The sequence below is a fragment of the Saccopteryx bilineata genome, chromosome 3, assembly GCF_036850765.1.
Source record: "Saccopteryx bilineata isolate mSacBil1 chromosome 3, mSacBil1_pri_phased_curated, whole genome shotgun sequence".
NCBI classification, from domain to species: domain Eukaryota; kingdom Metazoa; phylum Chordata; class Mammalia; order Chiroptera; family Emballonuridae; genus Saccopteryx; species Saccopteryx bilineata.
Window position 1 is genome coordinate 298,227,918 of NC_089492.1, and position 19,178 is coordinate 298,247,095.

At 39.3% G+C, this 19,178-nt stretch overlaps 2 protein-coding genes and 2 non-coding genes across 4 annotated transcripts in view; 2 read left to right on the forward strand and 2 right to left on the reverse strand.

Moving 5' to 3' along the window:
• Positions 1 to 13,637, forward strand: part of LOC136331892 (zinc finger protein 420-like) — a 233,756-nt gene extending 220,119 nt beyond the window's left edge. The window contains 4 exon segments of the mRNA XM_066271051.1: positions 1,602 to 1,743; positions 8,785 to 8,858; positions 11,752 to 13,429; positions 13,432 to 13,637. Coding sequence (XP_066127148.1) covers positions 1,602 to 1,743; positions 8,785 to 8,858; positions 11,752 to 13,429; positions 13,432 to 13,613 — 2,076 coding nt within the window. The 3' untranslated portion in view covers positions 13,614 to 13,637.
• LOC136331893 (zinc finger protein 420-like) overlaps positions 1 to 19,178 on the forward strand; it is a 123,226-nt gene that overhangs the window by 10,618 nt on the left and 93,430 nt on the right. The gene's annotated exons all lie outside the window — the stretch shown is intronic.
• Positions 15,105 to 15,180, reverse strand: TRNAG-GCC (transfer RNA glycine (anticodon GCC)). Its single transcript has one exon. It is a non-coding gene; the product is annotated as a tRNA-Gly (tRNA).
• On the reverse strand, positions 17,994 to 18,138 carry LOC136332600 (U4 spliceosomal RNA). The gene has a single exon (XR_010730781.1). It is a non-coding gene; the product is annotated as a U4 spliceosomal RNA (small nuclear RNA).

A 19,178-nucleotide genomic window follows, 5' to 3' on the forward strand; every position in this document is an offset into this window, starting at 1 on the left:
TTTTAATTGTAGATTTCATTTGAAATAAAACTCAAGGTCTACACTTCACTGTATGTTTCACAAAGCGGTCTCACAGCAAGGGAAGAAATATCTTGTTCTAAGATTATCGTGTATAGTAAATTTATGGTTGCAATGCATCCTGTTTTTGTTTTTTTCAGAGAGAGAGAGGGATAGACAGGGACAGACAGACAGGAACGGAGAGAGATGAGAAGCATCAGTCATTAGTTTTTCATTGCGCTTTGTAACACCTTAGTTGTTCATTGATTGCTTTCTCATATGTGCCTTGACCACGGACCTTCAGCAGACTGAGTAACCCCTTGCTGGAGCCAGCGATCTTGGGTTCAAGCTGGTGGGCTTTTTGCTCAAACCAGATGAGCCTGCGCTCAATCTGGTAATCTTGGGGTCTCGAACCTGGGTCCTCTGCATCCCAGTCCAATGCTCTATCCACTGCGCCACCGCCTGACCAGGCGCATCCTATTCTTTAAGAACTAGAAATTCCATTAAAATTTTAGCTCAAAGTCATGTATATATTTTCCCTCATGTTTCTTTCTCTGTGCTATTCAAGAGTGTGGCACGTGGACTGGAGACATTGGTGTCACTGGTAAAATGAGCTTACTAGAGCTGTGGAAACACAGGCCTTATCCCAGAACTCCTGAGTGAGAATCAGCATTTTTAGAAAACGGCAGTTCACTATTGTCCATGTAAAAATTGAAGAAGTGCTTACACTTCCACCTTGTGACTTTTCCACCTGACAAATATACACAACTGATCATCAGTGATACAAATACAGCATTGAGAAATCCACAAGCCTGTGTTGATACCTTAATTCTATTGTTAATAATAGAAGGAGAGAGGGAGATACCATAAACTTGCTGTTTCACATCTTAATAATTAATTAGTTGATTTCTTAAATATGTCTTTACGAGGAATCAAACCAGCCACATTGGTATATCAGGAGAATGCTCTATCCATCTGACCTACCAGGTCATGATGATGCCTTAATTTTAAAATTCATCTTGGAAAGTCAATTCTGTGTAGTGCATTTATGGACATGTGTGATCCTCATTACTCAGTGTTAGAAAATAAGTTAGGAAATATTACTGTGTGAAAGATTAAGAAAACAAAAGATAAAAATTTTTTTGAGAGAATTAGTACCTACCCACGTAGTGGCACAGTAGAAAAGGCACTGATTGGGGACACTGAAGACCCAGATTCAAAGCCTCGAGATCACTGACTTTAATTCAGGATTCCTGGCTTGAGCGTGGGGTTATAGACATTACCCCATGGTTGTTATGAGTCCAAAAGTTGCTGGCTTGTCCATTGGGTTACTGGCTTGGCTACAGGCACGTGGTCATGAAACATCAGAAAGCAGTAAACAACTAAAAGTCCCACAGCTTGAGTTGATGCTTCTCATCTCTCTCAAACCAGTTTGTGTGACCCCTTTCTCTTTCACACACACAGTCAGAAAAAATATATATTGCTGCGCTAAAATGATCTTACTGGATCATTTTCTCTTAGGACAAAACCACTTCAAATCCTGTTTTCATGTAGGATTTATGAACTCAGACTGCGGACCTCTATTAATGTGTCTTTTCTTCCAGAAACCATTGATTTTCAGGGATGTGACCTTCAGGGATGTGGCTGTAGATTTCTCTCAGGAGGAGTGGGAATGCCTGGACCCAGCTCAGCGGAAACTGTACATGGATGTGATGTTTGAGAACTACAGGAACCTGGTCTCCCTGGGTGAGGATGACTTTCTTCCTGAGTTTATTCTGTCCCTGAAGCTTTTGTTTCCTTCATTAGGGAGAATGTCACATAGGACCTTTTACCTTGCAGGGTAGATTTCAGCGTTCTGCCATGAGGGACCAAATATAGGGGTTTGGTGGTGTAGAAAGAAAGACTTTATGATGCACATTGATTAGAACTCAGTGTATGAAAAATTACATGTGTCTAGAATGATTAAAGTATTTTCAGAAAACAGTATTTTGGAAAGTTATTTTCTAGAACGTTGTAATATTGTACCATGTCTTCTCACCTGGGCAGGAGATGAATTAGAAATTGGAACCGGAAAGGAAAATGACAGTATCCTTCCACCCAGGTAGGTGGGAGGAGGAAGCAGATGAGGCAGGTAAAAGATCTAAAGGTCATGTAGGAAGCCAGACCTTACAGTGTGGTTGGGAAGCTGCTGCAGTGGAAAGGGCTGTGAGAAGCCCAGGTTTATTCTTGTTGCTGTCAGAGAGGGACAGCTTGTCTCCAACGTGTCCTGTGTTCTGACATCCTCTGAGGACCCTGCTTTAGCTTATGTGAAGTCCATGATTACATTAGCAGTGTGGTCTGTCTTCTACTAAGACTGAGGGCTGCCATGATGACTCCTCTTCCATAGCTTTGGGGAGCACAGAAAACCTGTGCATATACCTGAGAAATTACATGATGAGCTGTTTTTTCTCATTTGTAGTGTTTTGCTTTTTCTTTTTTTGTGACAAATATAGAGAGGGACAGACAGACAGGAGAGAGAGATAAGAGCATCAGTTCTTCATTGTGGCACCTTACTTGTTCATTGATTGCTTTCTTTTATGTGCCTTGATGGGGAGCTACAGCCGAGGGAGTAATCTCTTGCTAAATCCAGTGACCATGGGGTCATGTCTATGATCTTATGCTCAAGCCAGCAATCCCGTACTGAAGCTTGTGAGCCTGTGCACAAGCCAGCAACCTTTGGGTGTTGTGCATGGGTCCTCTATGTACCCATTTGATGTCTATCCACTGCACCACTGCCTGGTCAGGCCAGATTTATCATTTCTAATCCTATGCACAAGATTGTACAGAGTGTAGACTCAGTGATTTCATCACAACACAAAGTATCTCCCCAAAGTATGAAGATCTAATTCTGTTTTAATTCAAAATGTTCTTCTGCTTAGTATGAATTACACTGGGGAACAATTTTTTAAATTTTCTGTTGTGTGAGGTTTTAGAACTGTTTCTATATATTTCTGCATTGCTGGTTCCAAATCTGAAATCCATTTTTTAGTGCATGCTCCAGTTTTTATGCAATTTTAATTTTGTTACAGTTAATGGCATACATTGGTGTTTAAATTAGAGTTAAAGGACAATGACTCTTGGATTGAACATAACCACAAGGCAATCGATGTTTTACAAATGGCACTTTTACATAATTGTAGTCGTTTTTAAATGTAAAAAATTGTTATCTGATAAAAAAACACCCTCTTCTTTTGTTTTAAGATTGAATCATGGCTTCTACGAGTAGGCATAAATATAAGAATAGTCCTGACACCTTCTGTTATATATGTGGCTGTTACACACTTCAATGTCAAAGGTGCAAAATTGCATCATTTGTGACATGTGCACATATTGCCAGTTTTCAAGTTCTTCTTGGCGATCAAGACAAGAATTCGGTTCCTCATATTGTATGTCATAATTGTGAGGAAATGCTTCATGACTGGACAAAAGGAAAATGCAAAAAAATGCCTTTTGGTATGCCCATGGTTTGGCGTGAACCTAAGGACCACAGCAGTGACTGTTATTTTTGTCTGATCCATACAAAGGGGATCAGCAAGAAAAAACGGCATACGATTGCATATCCTAATATTCCTTCAGCAATACGACCTATCCCACACTCTGAGACACTCCCAGTTACAGTTTTCAATGGTTTTATTTCTTCTAAGGATGAAGAAGGTGAACATGGTGATCAAGTGTATTTTGATAAGATGCATGAGGAAATGGTTATAGAATCTGAAGGATCTTCTTCTGATGCCAAGCAGTCATTAACCCCTCAGCAGTATAGCCAACCTGAATTGAATGACTTAGGAAGCGATTTGGGCCTATCAAAGAAAGCAGTTGAGTTATTAGCCTCCAGACTTCAAGAAAATGTACTTCACCAGTCAGCTAAAGTATTCTATTTCAGAAAGCGTGAACAAAGTTTTGTGGACATTTTGTCTGAAGACAAACACATTGTTTACTGTCATAATATCAGTAGTCTTCTCAGCCAGCTAGGTGTTACCACTTACAGTCCAACAGGATGGCGGCTATTTCTTGACAGCTCTAAGCAAAGTCTGAAATGTGTTCTCCTACACAATGGTAATGTTTATGCAGCGGTTCCAATGGGTTGTTCAACTCATCTGCAAGAAGATTATAATAACATAAAAATCGTCTTCGACTTACTGAAGTATGAGGAGCATAACTGGATCATTTGTGTGGATCCTAAAATGGTAAATTTCCTGCTAGGGCAACAGAGAGGTTTCACAAAGTTTTCTTGCTTTCTGTGCTTGTGGGACAGCTGAGCTTGGGAAAAACACTGGACACAGAAGGAGTGGCCGAAACATGAAGCTCTGGAAGTAGGGATGCAAAATATTGTGAATGAACCTGTAGTTAATTGACACAGGATCATTTTTCCGCCACTTCACATCAAACTTGGCTTAATGAAGCAGTTTGTTCAGGTTTTGGATAGAGAAAGTGAATGCTTTCAACATATTATTTCTGCTTTTCCTACCTTGTCTTTTGAGAAGATAAAAGCAGGTGTATTTGAAGGACCTCAAATTCAAACCCTCATATGTGAAGAAGAATTTGCCAGGAAGATGAATAAGGAGGAGAAAGCAGCATGACAGTCTTTTGTGGCAGTTACAAAGAACTTCCTTGGCAACCAAAAAGGAGAAAACTATGAAATTCTGGTTCAAAGGATGCTGTTGGCTTTCTGCAACATTGGATGTAACATGAGCGTTAAGATCACTTCCCCCACCTGACCAGGCGGTGGCGCAGTGGATAGAGCATCAGACTGGAAGGCGGAAAGACCCAGATTCGAGACCCCGAGGTCTCCAGTTTGAGCGCGGGCTCATCTGGTTTGAGCAAAAGCTCACCAGCGTGGACCCAAGAATGCTGGCTTGAGCAACGGGTTACTCAGTCTGCTGAAGGCCCACAGTCAAGGCACATATGAGAAAGCAATCAATGAACAACTAAGGTGTCGCAACAAAAAACTGATGATTGGTGTTTCTCATCATCCTCCGTTCCTGTCTGTCTGTCCCTATCTATCCGTCTCTCTGACTCTGTCTTTGTAAAAAAAAAAAAAAAAAAAAAAAAAATTTACTTCCTGAACAGTCATCTTGATAAGTTTCCTGAAAATCTTGGAGCTGTTAGTGATGATCAAACTACTGCTGGAGCATCAAACGAGATTGTCCTCAACAAGTACACAAACGCAAGAGCTACGTACAGAAATTTTTGCCTGAATAGAATTTAAATAAGTTTTGCGCAAATTTTATGATTAAAAGTGTTTTAATATGTTCTATTTCCAAATTGTAGACAAATTCTGATGCAATCATCTTTTTGTGTATTAGTGTATTTACTGCCTTCTATACATTATTATATTTTCACAAAGATGATGCCCAAGAAGACATTCTACTTCATTATGTTAAACTAAATGTTGAAAATTTTACAATAAGATGAAAACCTAAAACCTTGAATTGCAAAAAAAACTGTAGCTTACAGAGAAAAATTAATGTCAGATTTGAGATCAACACACTCGTATTAGGTAAGAACAAGTGTCTTTGTGGATGCAACAAAAATTTTGTTTCCCAATGTTATTGTTACTAGTTTCTGGTCTGGACCCTAGCACTTTGTCCCAGTGAGAGAGCCTCAGCTTAGCATATTGATGTTCTGGATTAGATTCCAATCACGGCATGCCGCGGAAGTGACCATCTGCTTCTCCACTCCATGGTCTCTCTCTCTTTTACTCTCTCTTTACCTCCTGAAGTCATGTCTTGTTTGTTTCCAGTGTATTATCCCTGGGCTCTGAGGATGGCTGTGTGGTTTCTGTACCTCCAGCACTCAAAATAGGTCAGTTGCAACCATGGCCCCAGATGGATAAAACAACGGCTGCAGGTGGGGTTTTATATGCATCACATCGAGATGCATGCACAAGTCTTTCTATCTTTCCTTCTTTAACTTGAAAAGAAAAAAATATTTCCAGTCTGTAATTTTTAATTGTCTACATTAATTTCATATCTCTATGTATCTCATAGAGTCCTTCCATAGGCGACCTTAGAGTATTGCCCAGCAGGTAGGAAAGTGTCCACTGTTACCTGCTTTCATCATCACCTTCATTCTGTAATTCTTTCTTGTGCAGTTGAGAGCTGCCTGGGAATTTTCCTATGTGTTTTCAGTTTTTCATGAGATCTTTGATGGCATATTTTGGATTCACATGTGCTGGTACACATGCAGAATTGTTCTCCTTTGGTAAAGTGGGATACAGCATTATTGGGCACTTCATATCCAGGAAGCGGCTTTGTTCCTTAATTCAAGTTTATATCAGGCAAAAGCAGTGATGAGGTTTTTAATTTGCTTTTTCAGCATGTTTTTTTCTAATGGTGTGCTTAACCTGAAATGTTAAAGATTAAATTAGTCTCTTAATATTTCAAAACTTTGTAATGCTTTATTTAGATATGAAGGTTATTTTTTTACGTGGATTATATCCTACAGATTTTTGTAAGAGTAGCTGAAATACAGGACCAGAAAAAATTTACCATATCATTTAAATATTTTTAATCCTTTTTTTTTACAGGGACAGAGAGAGAGAGAGTCAGAGACAGGGACAGATAGGGACAGACAGGAATGGAGAGGGATGAGAAGCATCAATCATCAGTTTTTCATTGTGACACCTTAGCTGTTCATTGATTGCTTTCTCATATGTGCCTTGACCGCAGGCCTTCAGCAGACCGAGTAACCCCTTGCTGGAGCCAGCGACCTTCAGTCCAAGCTGGTGAGCTTTTTGCTCAAGCCAGTTGAGCCTGCACTCAAGCTGGTGACCTTGGGGGTCTCAAACCTGGGTCCTCTGCATCCCAGTCCGACGCTCCATCCACTGCACCACTGCCTGGTCAGGCTCACTTAAATATCTTTATTTGAATAATATTTGATAGTTATTTTTGAATGATTTGAATGCCTTGTGTAAGACATTTTTCTGGTGTATATTGTCATGATGCAAACTTTGCTGTTTGATGGTACACTCAGTTATAAAATAGTTAATATACAATGATTTTTGATCACTGAAACATAATTTTCAAAATTCCGTAGGATAATTTTCTGTTCATAGTTTGCATTTTTTTTTATTCAGTATTATTTTGAACTAGTTTCAGATGTACTGGTTAGTCCTTAATATACTTTATAAATTCTGAATGTGTTGCCCATGGTATTTCCAGGACCCAGCATAGTTAATACATTATTATTTACTGTAGTGCCCATGCTGCACTTTACACCTCATGACCGTTCTGTAACTACCAATGTGTTCTCTTAAAGTGTTTCAACTTTTTGTCCGACTTTTCCAACTCCCCTGCCTTGCGGCAGCCATCATTCTGTTCACTATAACTGTGTGTCTCTTTCTGGTTGTTTATTTATTTATATTGTTCTTTAGATTCCAAATATAACTGACATCATATGCTATATGTGTTTCTCTGCCAGTCCGATTTCACTTAGCACAATACCTTCTATGTGTGTTCATGCTTCTGCAAATGCTATGGTTTAATTTGTTTTTATCATCATTTTATTTCTTAACATTTATATTTATTTTTTATATTTTTTCTTTATTTTACAATGACCCTGATAATTTTTTCTTCATTTTAAGGTTACCCTCTCCCCCACTTCTCCTTTTTATTACTGAGAGTGATGAGAGCAAGGGAGAGAGATGAAAAGGTCCAACTCATAGTTGAGTCATTCTAGTTAGTTCAGTGACAACATCTTATATGTGTCTTGACTTGAGGTCTTCAGCTGAGACAGTGAAGCCTTCCTAAGCTTGTGACCTTGATATTGTTTTCTTTGCCTGTCTTTTTTTTTCCTGAGAGAGAGGGACAGTCATAAACAGCGAGAAGAGAAGGATGATCAACTCTTAGTTGGGGCACGTTAGTTGTTAATTGACTGCTTTGTTATATGTGCCTTGACGGGGAGCTCCACCTGAGCCACTGACTCTGATTCCTTGTTTAAGCCAGTGAACTTGGGCTTCATGCCAGTGACCATGGGGTCATATCTACGCCAGTGACCTGCTGGGAATAGATACTCATAAGTCAGTGACCCCACTGTTAAACTGATGTACCCACACTTTAGCTGGCGACCTTGGGATTTTGGCCTGGGTACCTCAACATCTCAGCCAACACTCAGTTTATTGTGCTACTACCGGGTCAGGCCTGGTGTCTTCATTCTCTTCATTCTTAAACTTTGGAGTCTGCATTCAAGGCAAATGAGGTTATGCTCAGGATAGAGGCCTAAGGCACTGAGACCTGGTACCTCAGCATCCCAGGTTGACACTCTCTTTACTGCACCACCACTACTCATGCTGTTTCAGTTTATGATAATCTGTTTTCAGTATTGCACTCTCTGTGTGCTTGAACAATTACTCACTTTTTAAAAAATGGTCTTTACAGTGCATTCACCATGTACTGCCATTCTCTTGGCAGTTTATTATTCAAAACAGAAACGGTCTTTCAGGAAGCAGCAAAACAACCAGTTCATTGAGCATACAGTACTGTCATTTCTGTGTTTCTTGAGAAGAAACTGGTACTTAGAAATGTTCTTACCATATTGCCCTTGTGTGCTTGGGTGTTTCAGCAGATATTGTTAGTAATAGATGTAATTTTTTATTCCTCTCTGATGTGACTTTTTTCATTGTTACCTTTCTTGATCTTGCCTTGAACTTTTAACCTGCCTTTGGTGTACTTAAAATGTAATTTTGTCAATAACTGCTAGTATATCCAATTACCTTCTGTCATAACTGTCATATTTTGTATCTTTCAGCTATGCCATCTGAAGACAACCAGGCCTTGTTACAAAAGCGAGGAATCAACGATTTTTTCTCTAAAACAATACTGGTAAGATATGGAAGGTTTTGTTTTTGATAATGTAAACTTAATGAAAGCCTCAAATTTAGGAAGAGTGGTGAGAAGAAAGGATATTAATGTGGACAGAAGTAACCTGCCACAATTATTTTTTGTTATTTTTATACAGTGGTACCTTGACACATGAGTTTAATTTGTTTTATGGCTGAGCTTGTGACTCAATTGCTCATGTGACAAATCGAAATACCTTATTTAAATTAATGGGAATGCAGTTCATTTGTTCCAGCCTCCCAAAACCACACAAATATTTTGTTTTACATATATGCTTTTAAATAAGAAAATGTACTTAATAAATAACAAATACATATATCTATACACACACACAATAAGAAAGAGTGTAAAGAAATAAACTGGTTTATGAAGTGTATTTACCTTCAAGTTCAGGTGAAGATGCTGGCGGAGGGGGAGGAGACTGGCAGAGGAGGATTTCATTTCGTGCTCTGTCGCTTAACATAACTTACTTTCTTCACATTTAACACTACATTTAATTGCAGGATTTAACTTTCACACTACATATGATATGTAACTTTATTGCTAAACTTAATTGCTATTCTTTTACTTTGCTTAATCATTTTCTTCACTGACTTTTGGCTTTTTTGCCACACTTTCCTCGCTTTCACTTAGAGGCTGTTTCAACAAAAACCTTTCCATGGAAGTTTGTTTCCTCTTCCCTTTCAGAACGTTCAGCAGACCATTTAGTATAGGGTGGCAGAAGCTCTGAATTCAAATATCCGCTTGTGATTTAAACCAAAAAATCCCATGAGTGGCTGCTCATCTCTCAAATTGCTCATGATTTAAAGTCCCCATGTGTCAAGGTACCACTGTATTTAGAGAGAGAGGAGATAGTGACATAGACATTGATCTTTTCCTATATGTGCCCTAACCAGGGATTAAGCCTACAGCCTTTGCATAGTGGAATGACAGTGAAAACAATGAAGTATATTTTCCTTGGTGGGACAATTAGTATTATTAATTGGTTAAGTGTTTACTCTACTCTGGCCTGTTAACAACTCACTTGGTTAGAGTGTCGTCCTTAAACAAATACATTGTGGATTTAATTGCTGGTAATGGCACACAGGATAAGCAGTCAGTGAATGGACAGCAGGGTGAAAAAACAATGAATGTTTTCTTTTTGATCCTCTCTTTCTACCTGCCTCTCTCTGTCTCTGTGAACATAAAAAAGAAATTGAGTCCTGCCTGAATACGTCATTTGGTTGTAGAATTGTCCTGGAGCACAGATTGCTGGTTTGATTTTCTGGTAAAGGTTCAAAAAAGAGCAAATAAATGTTTTGTCACTTTCCCTGCCTTTTTCAAAAACAAAAACAAAGAACTTCTTACATTGATTTTATCAAAAAAAGAGGATGCGCCTGACCTGTGGTGGCGCAGTGGATAAAGCGTCGACCTGGAAATGCTGAGGTCGCCGGTTCGAAACCCTGGGCTTGCCTGGTCAAGGCACATATGGGAGTTGATGCTTCCAGCTCCTCCCCACCTTCTCTCTGTCTCTCTCTCTCTCCCTCTCTGTCTCTCTCTCTCTCCTCTCTAAAATGAATAAATAAAATTAAAAAAAAAAAAAAAGAAAAGAAAGAAAGCGGAGCTGGATTGACTGGACTAAAAGCCTGGCTGTTGTCACCTACTAGATGTGTGATCTTGAGCAAGTTACTTAAACTCTTTGTGACTCAGTTTTCCTATCTGTAAATTGGAATGAATAAAAAAAAAACAACAAAAAAAAACAAAAAAAAGAGGATGAGAAAAATGTAAAAAGAGACAGGAACATCTGTCTGCTCCTGTATGTACCCTGGTTGGGAATTGCAGCAAATTCTATGCTTCAGGATGATGCTCCAACCAACTGAGCTCTTTGTTCAGGGCAGTACTATTATTTCTGGTTAACTCTTTGTTTTCTAAATAAATCAAAAGTATTACATATTTGTGAAACTCCCTCTTTAAGTCAGCTACATTGTCTATCAGTTTCTTAAAGTGCAAATTGGCTCTGGCCCATTTCGTTAATGATTGTGAATGGTCAAAAGTTTAGATGTCCAGGGTTCATTTCGGAATCAGGGTCTATAGTAAAAGCAACCATTTGCTTCTTTGCCTGTCCTCCTCCTGCTTCCCCCTCTCTCTTCCCCTTCCACAGTGATGGCTGGATTGGTCCAGTGAGCTGGCCTTGAGCACTCAGGATGGCTCTGTGGACTCTACCCCAGGCATTAAAAAAATGGCTCCATTGCTGACCAATTGAGCAAAATCCCCACATGGGGAAAAGTTTATGCCTTAGCGGGCTTGCCCACCAAGATCAAAACTTATTTACTATTATATATTTTTGAAAAGAAAATTTAGAATGGTTAGGAAGTTATGTAATCCTTGGAGTAAATAATCCTTGAATTTTTTTTTTAACAGAGACAGAGAGAGGGATAGACAGGGACAGACAGGAACGGAGAGAGATGAGAAGCATCAATCATCAGTTTTTCATTGCGACACCTCAGTTCATTGATTGCTTTCTCATATGTACCTTGATTGTGGGCCTCCAACAGACTGAGTAACCCCTTGCTCGAGCCAGTGACCTTAGGTCCAAGCTGGTGAGCTTTTTGCTCAAACCAGATGAGCCCGTGCTCAAGCTGGCGATCTCGGGGTCTCAAACCTGGGTCTTCTGCAGTCTGACACTCCATCCAATGCGCCACCACCTGGTCAGCTGGATTTGTTTTTGAAATGTTTTTTCATGTCAATGTTTATAATATTTATTAAATTTGGAGCAAATTCTGTACAATCAACATGGTTTAGTAGGTATCATAGAGTAGTTATTTGGGAATAAGTTTATATGTTAAATGAAATTATACTGTTGAGTAAAAGCATATCTATCTTTGATGATTACCAGAGTACACATAATGAAGACAGAAGTTATCAATACAGTGAACATTGGAAAAATTTTAAACAAGAATCTATTCATAATCAAAATGAAAAGGCTCCATTTCTCAAGAACCATTATGAACACAGAAAAGTATTTGACCAGATATCACATTCTAACATTCATCGCGTGATTCATATTGTGGAGACAACAAACAAACAAAGTAAATGTGTCAAATATGCTAAACAATCTTCAGATCATACTGAAGAAGAGAATATTCATACTGAGGAGGAAGCTTACACTTACAATTTATTTACCAGAGCTTTCAGTGAAATATTCAATGTAAATAAATGTAAGAAAGTTCATAGTGGAGAAAAACATAAAAAATCTGGTAAGACATTTAATTGGCATTCATGTCTTAATTTAAATGAGAGAAATATTCACACCAAAGAGAAACCTCACAAATGCATACAGTGTGGCAAAGCCTTTAGCAAGTCCTCAACCCTTTTTAAACATCAAAAAATTCACACGGGAGAGAGGTCTCATAAATGTTTAGAATGTAGCAAAATGTTTATCCGTAAATCACACCTTACTCAACATCAAAGAACTCATACAAGAAAGACAAAATACAATTGCAGGAAATGTGGCAAAGCCTTTAACCATTCCTCAGCTCTTACTATACATAAAACAACTCACTCAGGAGAGAAACCATACGAATGCAGAGAATGTGGCAAAGCCTTTAACCGTTCCTCGGCTCTTACTAGACATCAGACAACTCACTCAGGAGAGAAACCATACGAATGCAGAGAATGTGGCAAAGCCTTTAGTCGTTTCTCAACTCTTACTGAGCATCAGAAAACTCATACTGGGGAGGGGTCTCATAAATGTTTAGAGTGTGGCAAAACCTTTACCCGGAAATCATTACTTACTGTACATCAAAGAATTCATACAAGAGAGAGACCATACAATTGCAGACAATGTGGTAAAGCCTTTAACCGTTCCTCATCTGTTTCTAGACATCAAAGAACTCACACAGGAGAGAAACCATATCAATGTAGAGAATGTAGCAAAGCCTTTAATGATTCCTCCACTCTTAGAGTGCATCAAAGAATTCACACAGGAGAGAAACCGTACAAATGTAGCGAATGTGGCAAAGCCTTTACCTGTTCCTCAACTCTTGTTGTACATCAAAGAAGTCACACTGGAGAGAAACCATACAAATGCAGAGAATGTGGCAAAGCTTTCACCCAAGTATCAAGTCTTACTGTACATCAAAGAATTCACACAGGAGAAAAACCAAACAAATGCAGCCAGTGTGGCGTAGCTTTTACTCAAATCTCAAGTCTTACTACGCACCAAGTAACTCACACAAAAGAGAAACGATACAAATGCAGTCAATGTGGTAAAGCTTTTACTCACCCCTCCACTCTTACTAAACATCAAAGAACTCACACAGGAGAGAAACCATACAAATGAAGAGAATACGGCAAACTCTTTAGTCATTCCTCAAATCTTACTGAGCATCAGAAAATTCATACTGGAGAGAGGCCTCATAAATGTTTAGAATGTGGCAAAACCTTTATCCAGAAATCGATCCTTACTGTACATCAAAGAATTCACATAGAGAAACCATAGAAATGTAGAGAATGTGCCAAAGCCTTTAGAATTTCATCAAGTTTTATTAAACATCAAAGAGTTCATATTGGAGAAGCCCTATCAATACCCAGAAAGTGGCACAGCCTTTAATTGCTCCTCATACCTTACTAGACATCAGAGGACTCATACTGAAGAAAAGCCTTACTAACAAAAAGAATGAGCAAAGACTTTGGCCAGTCCTGACAGGTCACTCACCATTAGGAATCTCATACTGGATAGAAATCTTGTATTTGTAGGGAGCGTATTAAGGTGTTTGTTTTTTTTGTCAGGGGAATCATAGTAAACATTCAAGAATTCATTATCAAAAGAAGCCTTATAAATATGGAGGTGTGGCAAAAACTGAAATGACTGCTTTTACCTTCCTAATCAAGAAAACACATGCCAGAGAGGCACCTTGCAAATGTAAAGTATGTTGGCGATACTTTTTATCTGCACTGAAAACTTGCTCAACATTGTGGAATTCATGATTGAGAGAAACAGAAATGTAAGTAATTTGGCAAAACATTAAACCTTAGTTAAACACTCTTTGAGCATCAGAGAATTAAGCCTTAAAGTGCAATTTATGTTACAAAGTCTTTGTCCTAATTTATATTTACTCAACATCTGCTAAGACTGGATAGAAGAGAAACAGACATAAAGAACATGGGAAAGCTTTACACAGTATGCAAGCCTTACTGCACCCCTGTGAGTGATAGAATTTCTCCCACCTCAGGTCTGTCACCGTGTTTTACCCTTAGCTATGTTCTTTGCGTAACTTACCAAATAGGTGCTCTTCATGGTTTATTTTTAACAACTTAAAATTAACTTCAGAACACTGAGGAGTCTGCAGATGGAACCTGTTAAAACCTTGTGTTCTGAGTCCTGCTTCTCTCTTCCGGCATTCTCCCGTGGCCTCCATGAATGGACTCAGGCAGGCTGTGCTGTTCCTCCAGGGCTTGTGAGTCATGCGTGTGTCTGTTTTATCTGCCTTGTGGTCTCTTCTGTAACTGCTGCTCACCCTCCAGTATCACAGTGCTCTGCTTCACAAATTCTAGTAATTGAAAATCCACTTTAGTATAATTAAGTTTTTTTAAAATGTTGATCCTATGTGTATTATTTCATATATTTTTATTTGAGTCTGTAAACAAATTTTCATGGTTTGATACACAAAAATGCATTAGATACATTAGTAACCTGAAGATGTAGGAGTAAGAGGACTAATAAAGAAATGTGTGTGCATGTGTTCATTAGGAAAGGGAAGTAATGCATCAACATAGGTAATTCAACAATGCTCATAGTTATTTGCCAAGTAGAAATCTCATAGATTTCTAACGTGAATGATTTTTTATACATTGCATTTCTGTACAATTTTTCCCAACACTCATGACTCTTGGTTATAGAAACTCACTATGCAGTTATCCCTTTTACTTTAATAAAAAACCTACTATAGTTATTTCTTTTTCTTTTTGTATTTTTCTGAAGCTGGAAATGAGGAGGCAGACAGACTCCCACATGCCCCCAACCGGGATCCACCCGGCATGCCCACCAGGGGGCGATGCTCTGCCCCTCCGGGGGGTCGCTCTGCCGCGACCAGAGCCACTCTAGCGCCTGGGGCAGAGGCCAAGGAGCCATCCCCAGCGCCCGGGCCATCTTTGCTCCAATGGAGCCTCAGCTGCAGGAGGGGAAGAGAGAGACAGAGAGGAAGGAGAGGGGGAGGGGTGGAGAAGCAGGTGGGCGCCTCTCCTGTGTGCCCTGGCCGGGAATCGAACCTGGGACTTCTGCATGGCAGGCCGATGCTCTACCACTGAGCCAACTGGCCAGGGCCTCTTTTTTTTTAATGGTCATGGAATGTTACTTATATGACCTGCTTAGAGATTTTAAGAAGGGCTTTTTTGGAATGTAGTGTCATAGAGAAATCAACTGGAAAATATAAGTCATTTCACAGAGATCACGAAGTTTCATCTTGTCTAGTGTATTTCATTTTTCCATTGGAGAATAACAGCATTATATTACGGTTTTAAAATTATTCTCAGCCCTGGCTTGTTGCCTCAGTGGTAGAATGTCAGCCCAGCATGTGAATGTTCTGGTTTGAGTATAAGTTGGGACAGAAAGGAGAAGTGCTCATCTGCTTCTCCAGGCTTCTGCCTCTTGTTTCTCTCTCACTTGTCTCCTCCCGCAGCCATGGCTTAATTAGAGCGAGCTGTCCTCAGGTGCTTAGGTTGAATCTCTGGCCTCCACTTCAGGTCTTAAAAAATGGCTGTGCTTGCAAGGGGCCCCCTCGAGCAGAGCATCACCCCCTACTGGGCTTGTCAGGTGGATCCCAGTTGAGGCACCTGCTGGACTATGTTTCTGCCTCCACTTTTCTCACTAAATTAAAATTTTCTCACTTTTTCTTAGTGATGTTATCCAAGTCAGTTCTTTATCTCTGCCAATGTGTTTATCTGAATATTAGGTGATGTCCTGTCACTGTTCTTCTGACACTGCATGAAGTGAGCACACACAGGACAGTGCTGTCACTCTAAAAGGTGCTTTGTAATAAAGTAGCCTGAATCCAGTAGCTGTGAGGCTGTAGGACCAGGTGGGAGATGATGAACATCCAAGATGCCGAGTTAATGTGAGTGCTGTATGTGGAGAGAGGACACCTGTTTCCATGCTGCACAACTGCCTCAACTTGGGAAAATGAAGTTAGTGTTATCCCTTCCTGGATACCATGGTTGGTTAGAACATCGTCCCAAATCAGACAGTTAGCAGGTTTGATGTCTGGTCAGGGGACATGCAGTAACAGATTAATTTACTGACTGTTTCCCTCTCTAAAATGAATAAAAAAATAAAAGTAAAAACTTACATGTTGTCTAGAACAATTAAAGTGCTATCAGAAAACAATATTTATTAGAACATTGTAATATTGTGCCATGTCTTTTCACCAGGGCACAAAATGTATTGGAAATTGTAGAATCTATATCAACACTCATGTTCCATTTTTAAATAAGCATGTCTTGCTTTCTGGAACAAGTGTAGGAACAGTGGGATGTGAAAAAAAATCACTATCCTTCTGCCCAAGTAGGTGGGATGAGGAGGCAGATGATACAGGTGAGAGATCTAAAGGTCATGGCGGAGGCCAGACCTTACAGTGTGGTTGGGAAGCTGCTGCAGTGGAAAGGGCTGTGAGAGGCCCAGGTGTATTCCTGTTGTCATAGAGGGACAGCTGGTCTCTTCAACACGTCCTGTGCTGCATTCTCTCTGGACCGTGATTTTGCTCCAGTGACCTCCATCATCACATTAGCAATGTACCCAAATTCTCCCCTTGGACTTCGAAGGTCACTATTATGTGGCTCCTCTTCCATTGCTTCGGGGACTTGGGAAACCTGTGCACGTAGGTGACGTGTGTGTGCTAAGCTGTTGTTTTTTTTCATGTAGGAGTTTAGGATGGAAGTGGTAAAGATCTGTAATTGGGTGCAGAAATTTCAAGATACCTGGGAACATATGTCATGTTTACACTTTTTAATTTTATGTAAAAGACAGAGGAACAGTTAGGGATAGATAGGAAGGAAAGATGAGAAGCATCAATTCTTTATTGCTGCCCTTTGCTGTTCATTGATTGCTTTCTCATATGTCTCTTCACTGGCTTGGTTACAGCAGAGTGAATGACCCCGTGCTGAAGCCAGCAAACTTAGGTTTCAAGCCACCAACCAGTGTCGTGTATGATTTCATTCATGCTCAAGCCAGCAATCCTGCACTCAAGCTGGTGATTTCACTTTCAAGCCATGACTGGCGTTTTGAACCTGGGTCTTATGCAGGGTGATGCTCTTTCCACTGCACTACCACCTGGTCAGAGACATGTTTTCAGGTTTGTCATTTCTAATCCTGTGGAGGTTTCTCACATGACCTACAAGCGTAGACTCAGTGACTTCTTAGCACAAGACACCTCCCCAAAATGCAAAAATCTAAGTCTTCAAAACTTTTTTTAGCTTAGTATGAACTATCATTAAAAATTCTCAATCTAATTCCTGGCCGTTTGGCTGAGTGGTAGGCATCAGTATGGTATGTTGATGTCATGGGTGTAATTTCAGTCTGGGCATACACGGGAAGTGACCATCTGTTTTTCCACCCATCTCCTCCTCCCTTCTCTTTCTGTTTTTTCTAGCAGCCATGGCTCAATTTGTTTGAGTGCGTTGGCCCCAGATGGGTGTTGCCAGGTGGATCCCATTTGGAGTGCATGCAGGTAGAATGTCTTTCAATCTCCCTATGAGTTGAAAAAGTAGTAAAATATTTCCAGTCTATTTCCTAATTGACCACATTAATTTCATGACTCACTGTATCTCATAGAGTTTTTCAGTAAGTCACTTACATAGGTGACCTTAGAGTATGTCCCAGCAGGTAGGAAAGTGTCCACTATTACCTGTTTACATCATCACTGCCATTCTGCCTTTCTCTTACATATCTGAGAGCTACTCAGGACTATGTCTTTTGTGTTTTCAGTTTTTAATTAGGTCTTTGTCATATTTGTGCTTTGAGAATCATAAGTGCTGATTACAATAAGCAGGATTTTTCTTTGGTAAGAATAGGAATACAGCATTATTGGGCACTTCATAATTAGGAAATGACTTTGCTTTTTAATTCAAGTTTACTTCAGGAGAAACTAATGAGGTTTTTCATTTGTTTTCTCAGCATGTACCTTTACATGGTGTACTTAATCTGAAATGCTTAAGAAATGTTTTCAATTAGCAATAATCGTTCCTCGAATAAACCTCATTTGCTATGATACTGCCACTGTGCAAAGCTTAATCTGAAATGTTTAAAGAATAGTCTTTCCATATCTTGTAGCTTTCTAATGGTTTCTTTATTTAGAAATAAAGAGTTTTGCTTTTATTCTGCGAGGAGGATTATAGCCTGCATGTTTTGTAGCATTAGCTGAAATATAAAACTAGAAAAAAGCCATTGGGTTATTTAAGTGTCTTTAAAATTGTACTTTATAGTTATTGTTGAATAATTTGAATACATTGTCTAAGAAATATTTCTTCTGTATAATGTCATGATGCAAAATGTTTGCTGTTTCAGGGTCCACTCATTTAAAAATTTTGGTTATAAAGAATGATTGTTTATCAGTTGAACTTTTATGTAATCATTCTAGGGATAAATTTTCTATTCTTTTGCATTTTCTTTCATTCAATATTATTTTGAAATATTTATAGTTTCAGCTATGCCATATAGTGGTTAGACCTTCATGTACTTTACAAAGTCTGAATTACTTTTTTGAGTCTGTGTTTGGTTTATTATTCATGTATATTGTTTTTTAGATTACACACATAATTGACATGAAATGGTAGATGTCTTTTTTTGTGTGACTTATTGCACTTAGCACAATACCTTTTATGTGTGGCCATGCTTCTGCAAATGCTATGGTTTTGTACTTTTTACAATCTATGTATTTCTTCATATTTATATTCACATTCTTTGTGTGTGACAGAGACAGAGAAACAGAAGTAGGGACAGATATGAAGAGCCAGGAAGGGAGAGATGAGAAGCATCAATTGTTCATTGCGATATCTTAACTTGTTCATTGATTGCTTCCTCATATGTGCCTTGACCAAAGGGCTACAGCAGACTGAGTAACCCCTTGCTCAGGCCAGCAAGCTGGGACTTAAGCTGGTGAGCCTTGCTCAAACCAGATGAGCCCACACTTAAGCTGGTGACCTCATCGTTTTGAATCTGGATCCTCCACACCCCAGTACGACGCTCTCAACTGTGCCACCGCCTAGTAAGGCTGGTTACTTTCTTTTATGTGGTTTTATCAGGAGCTCTATCTGAGCCAGTGACCTTGG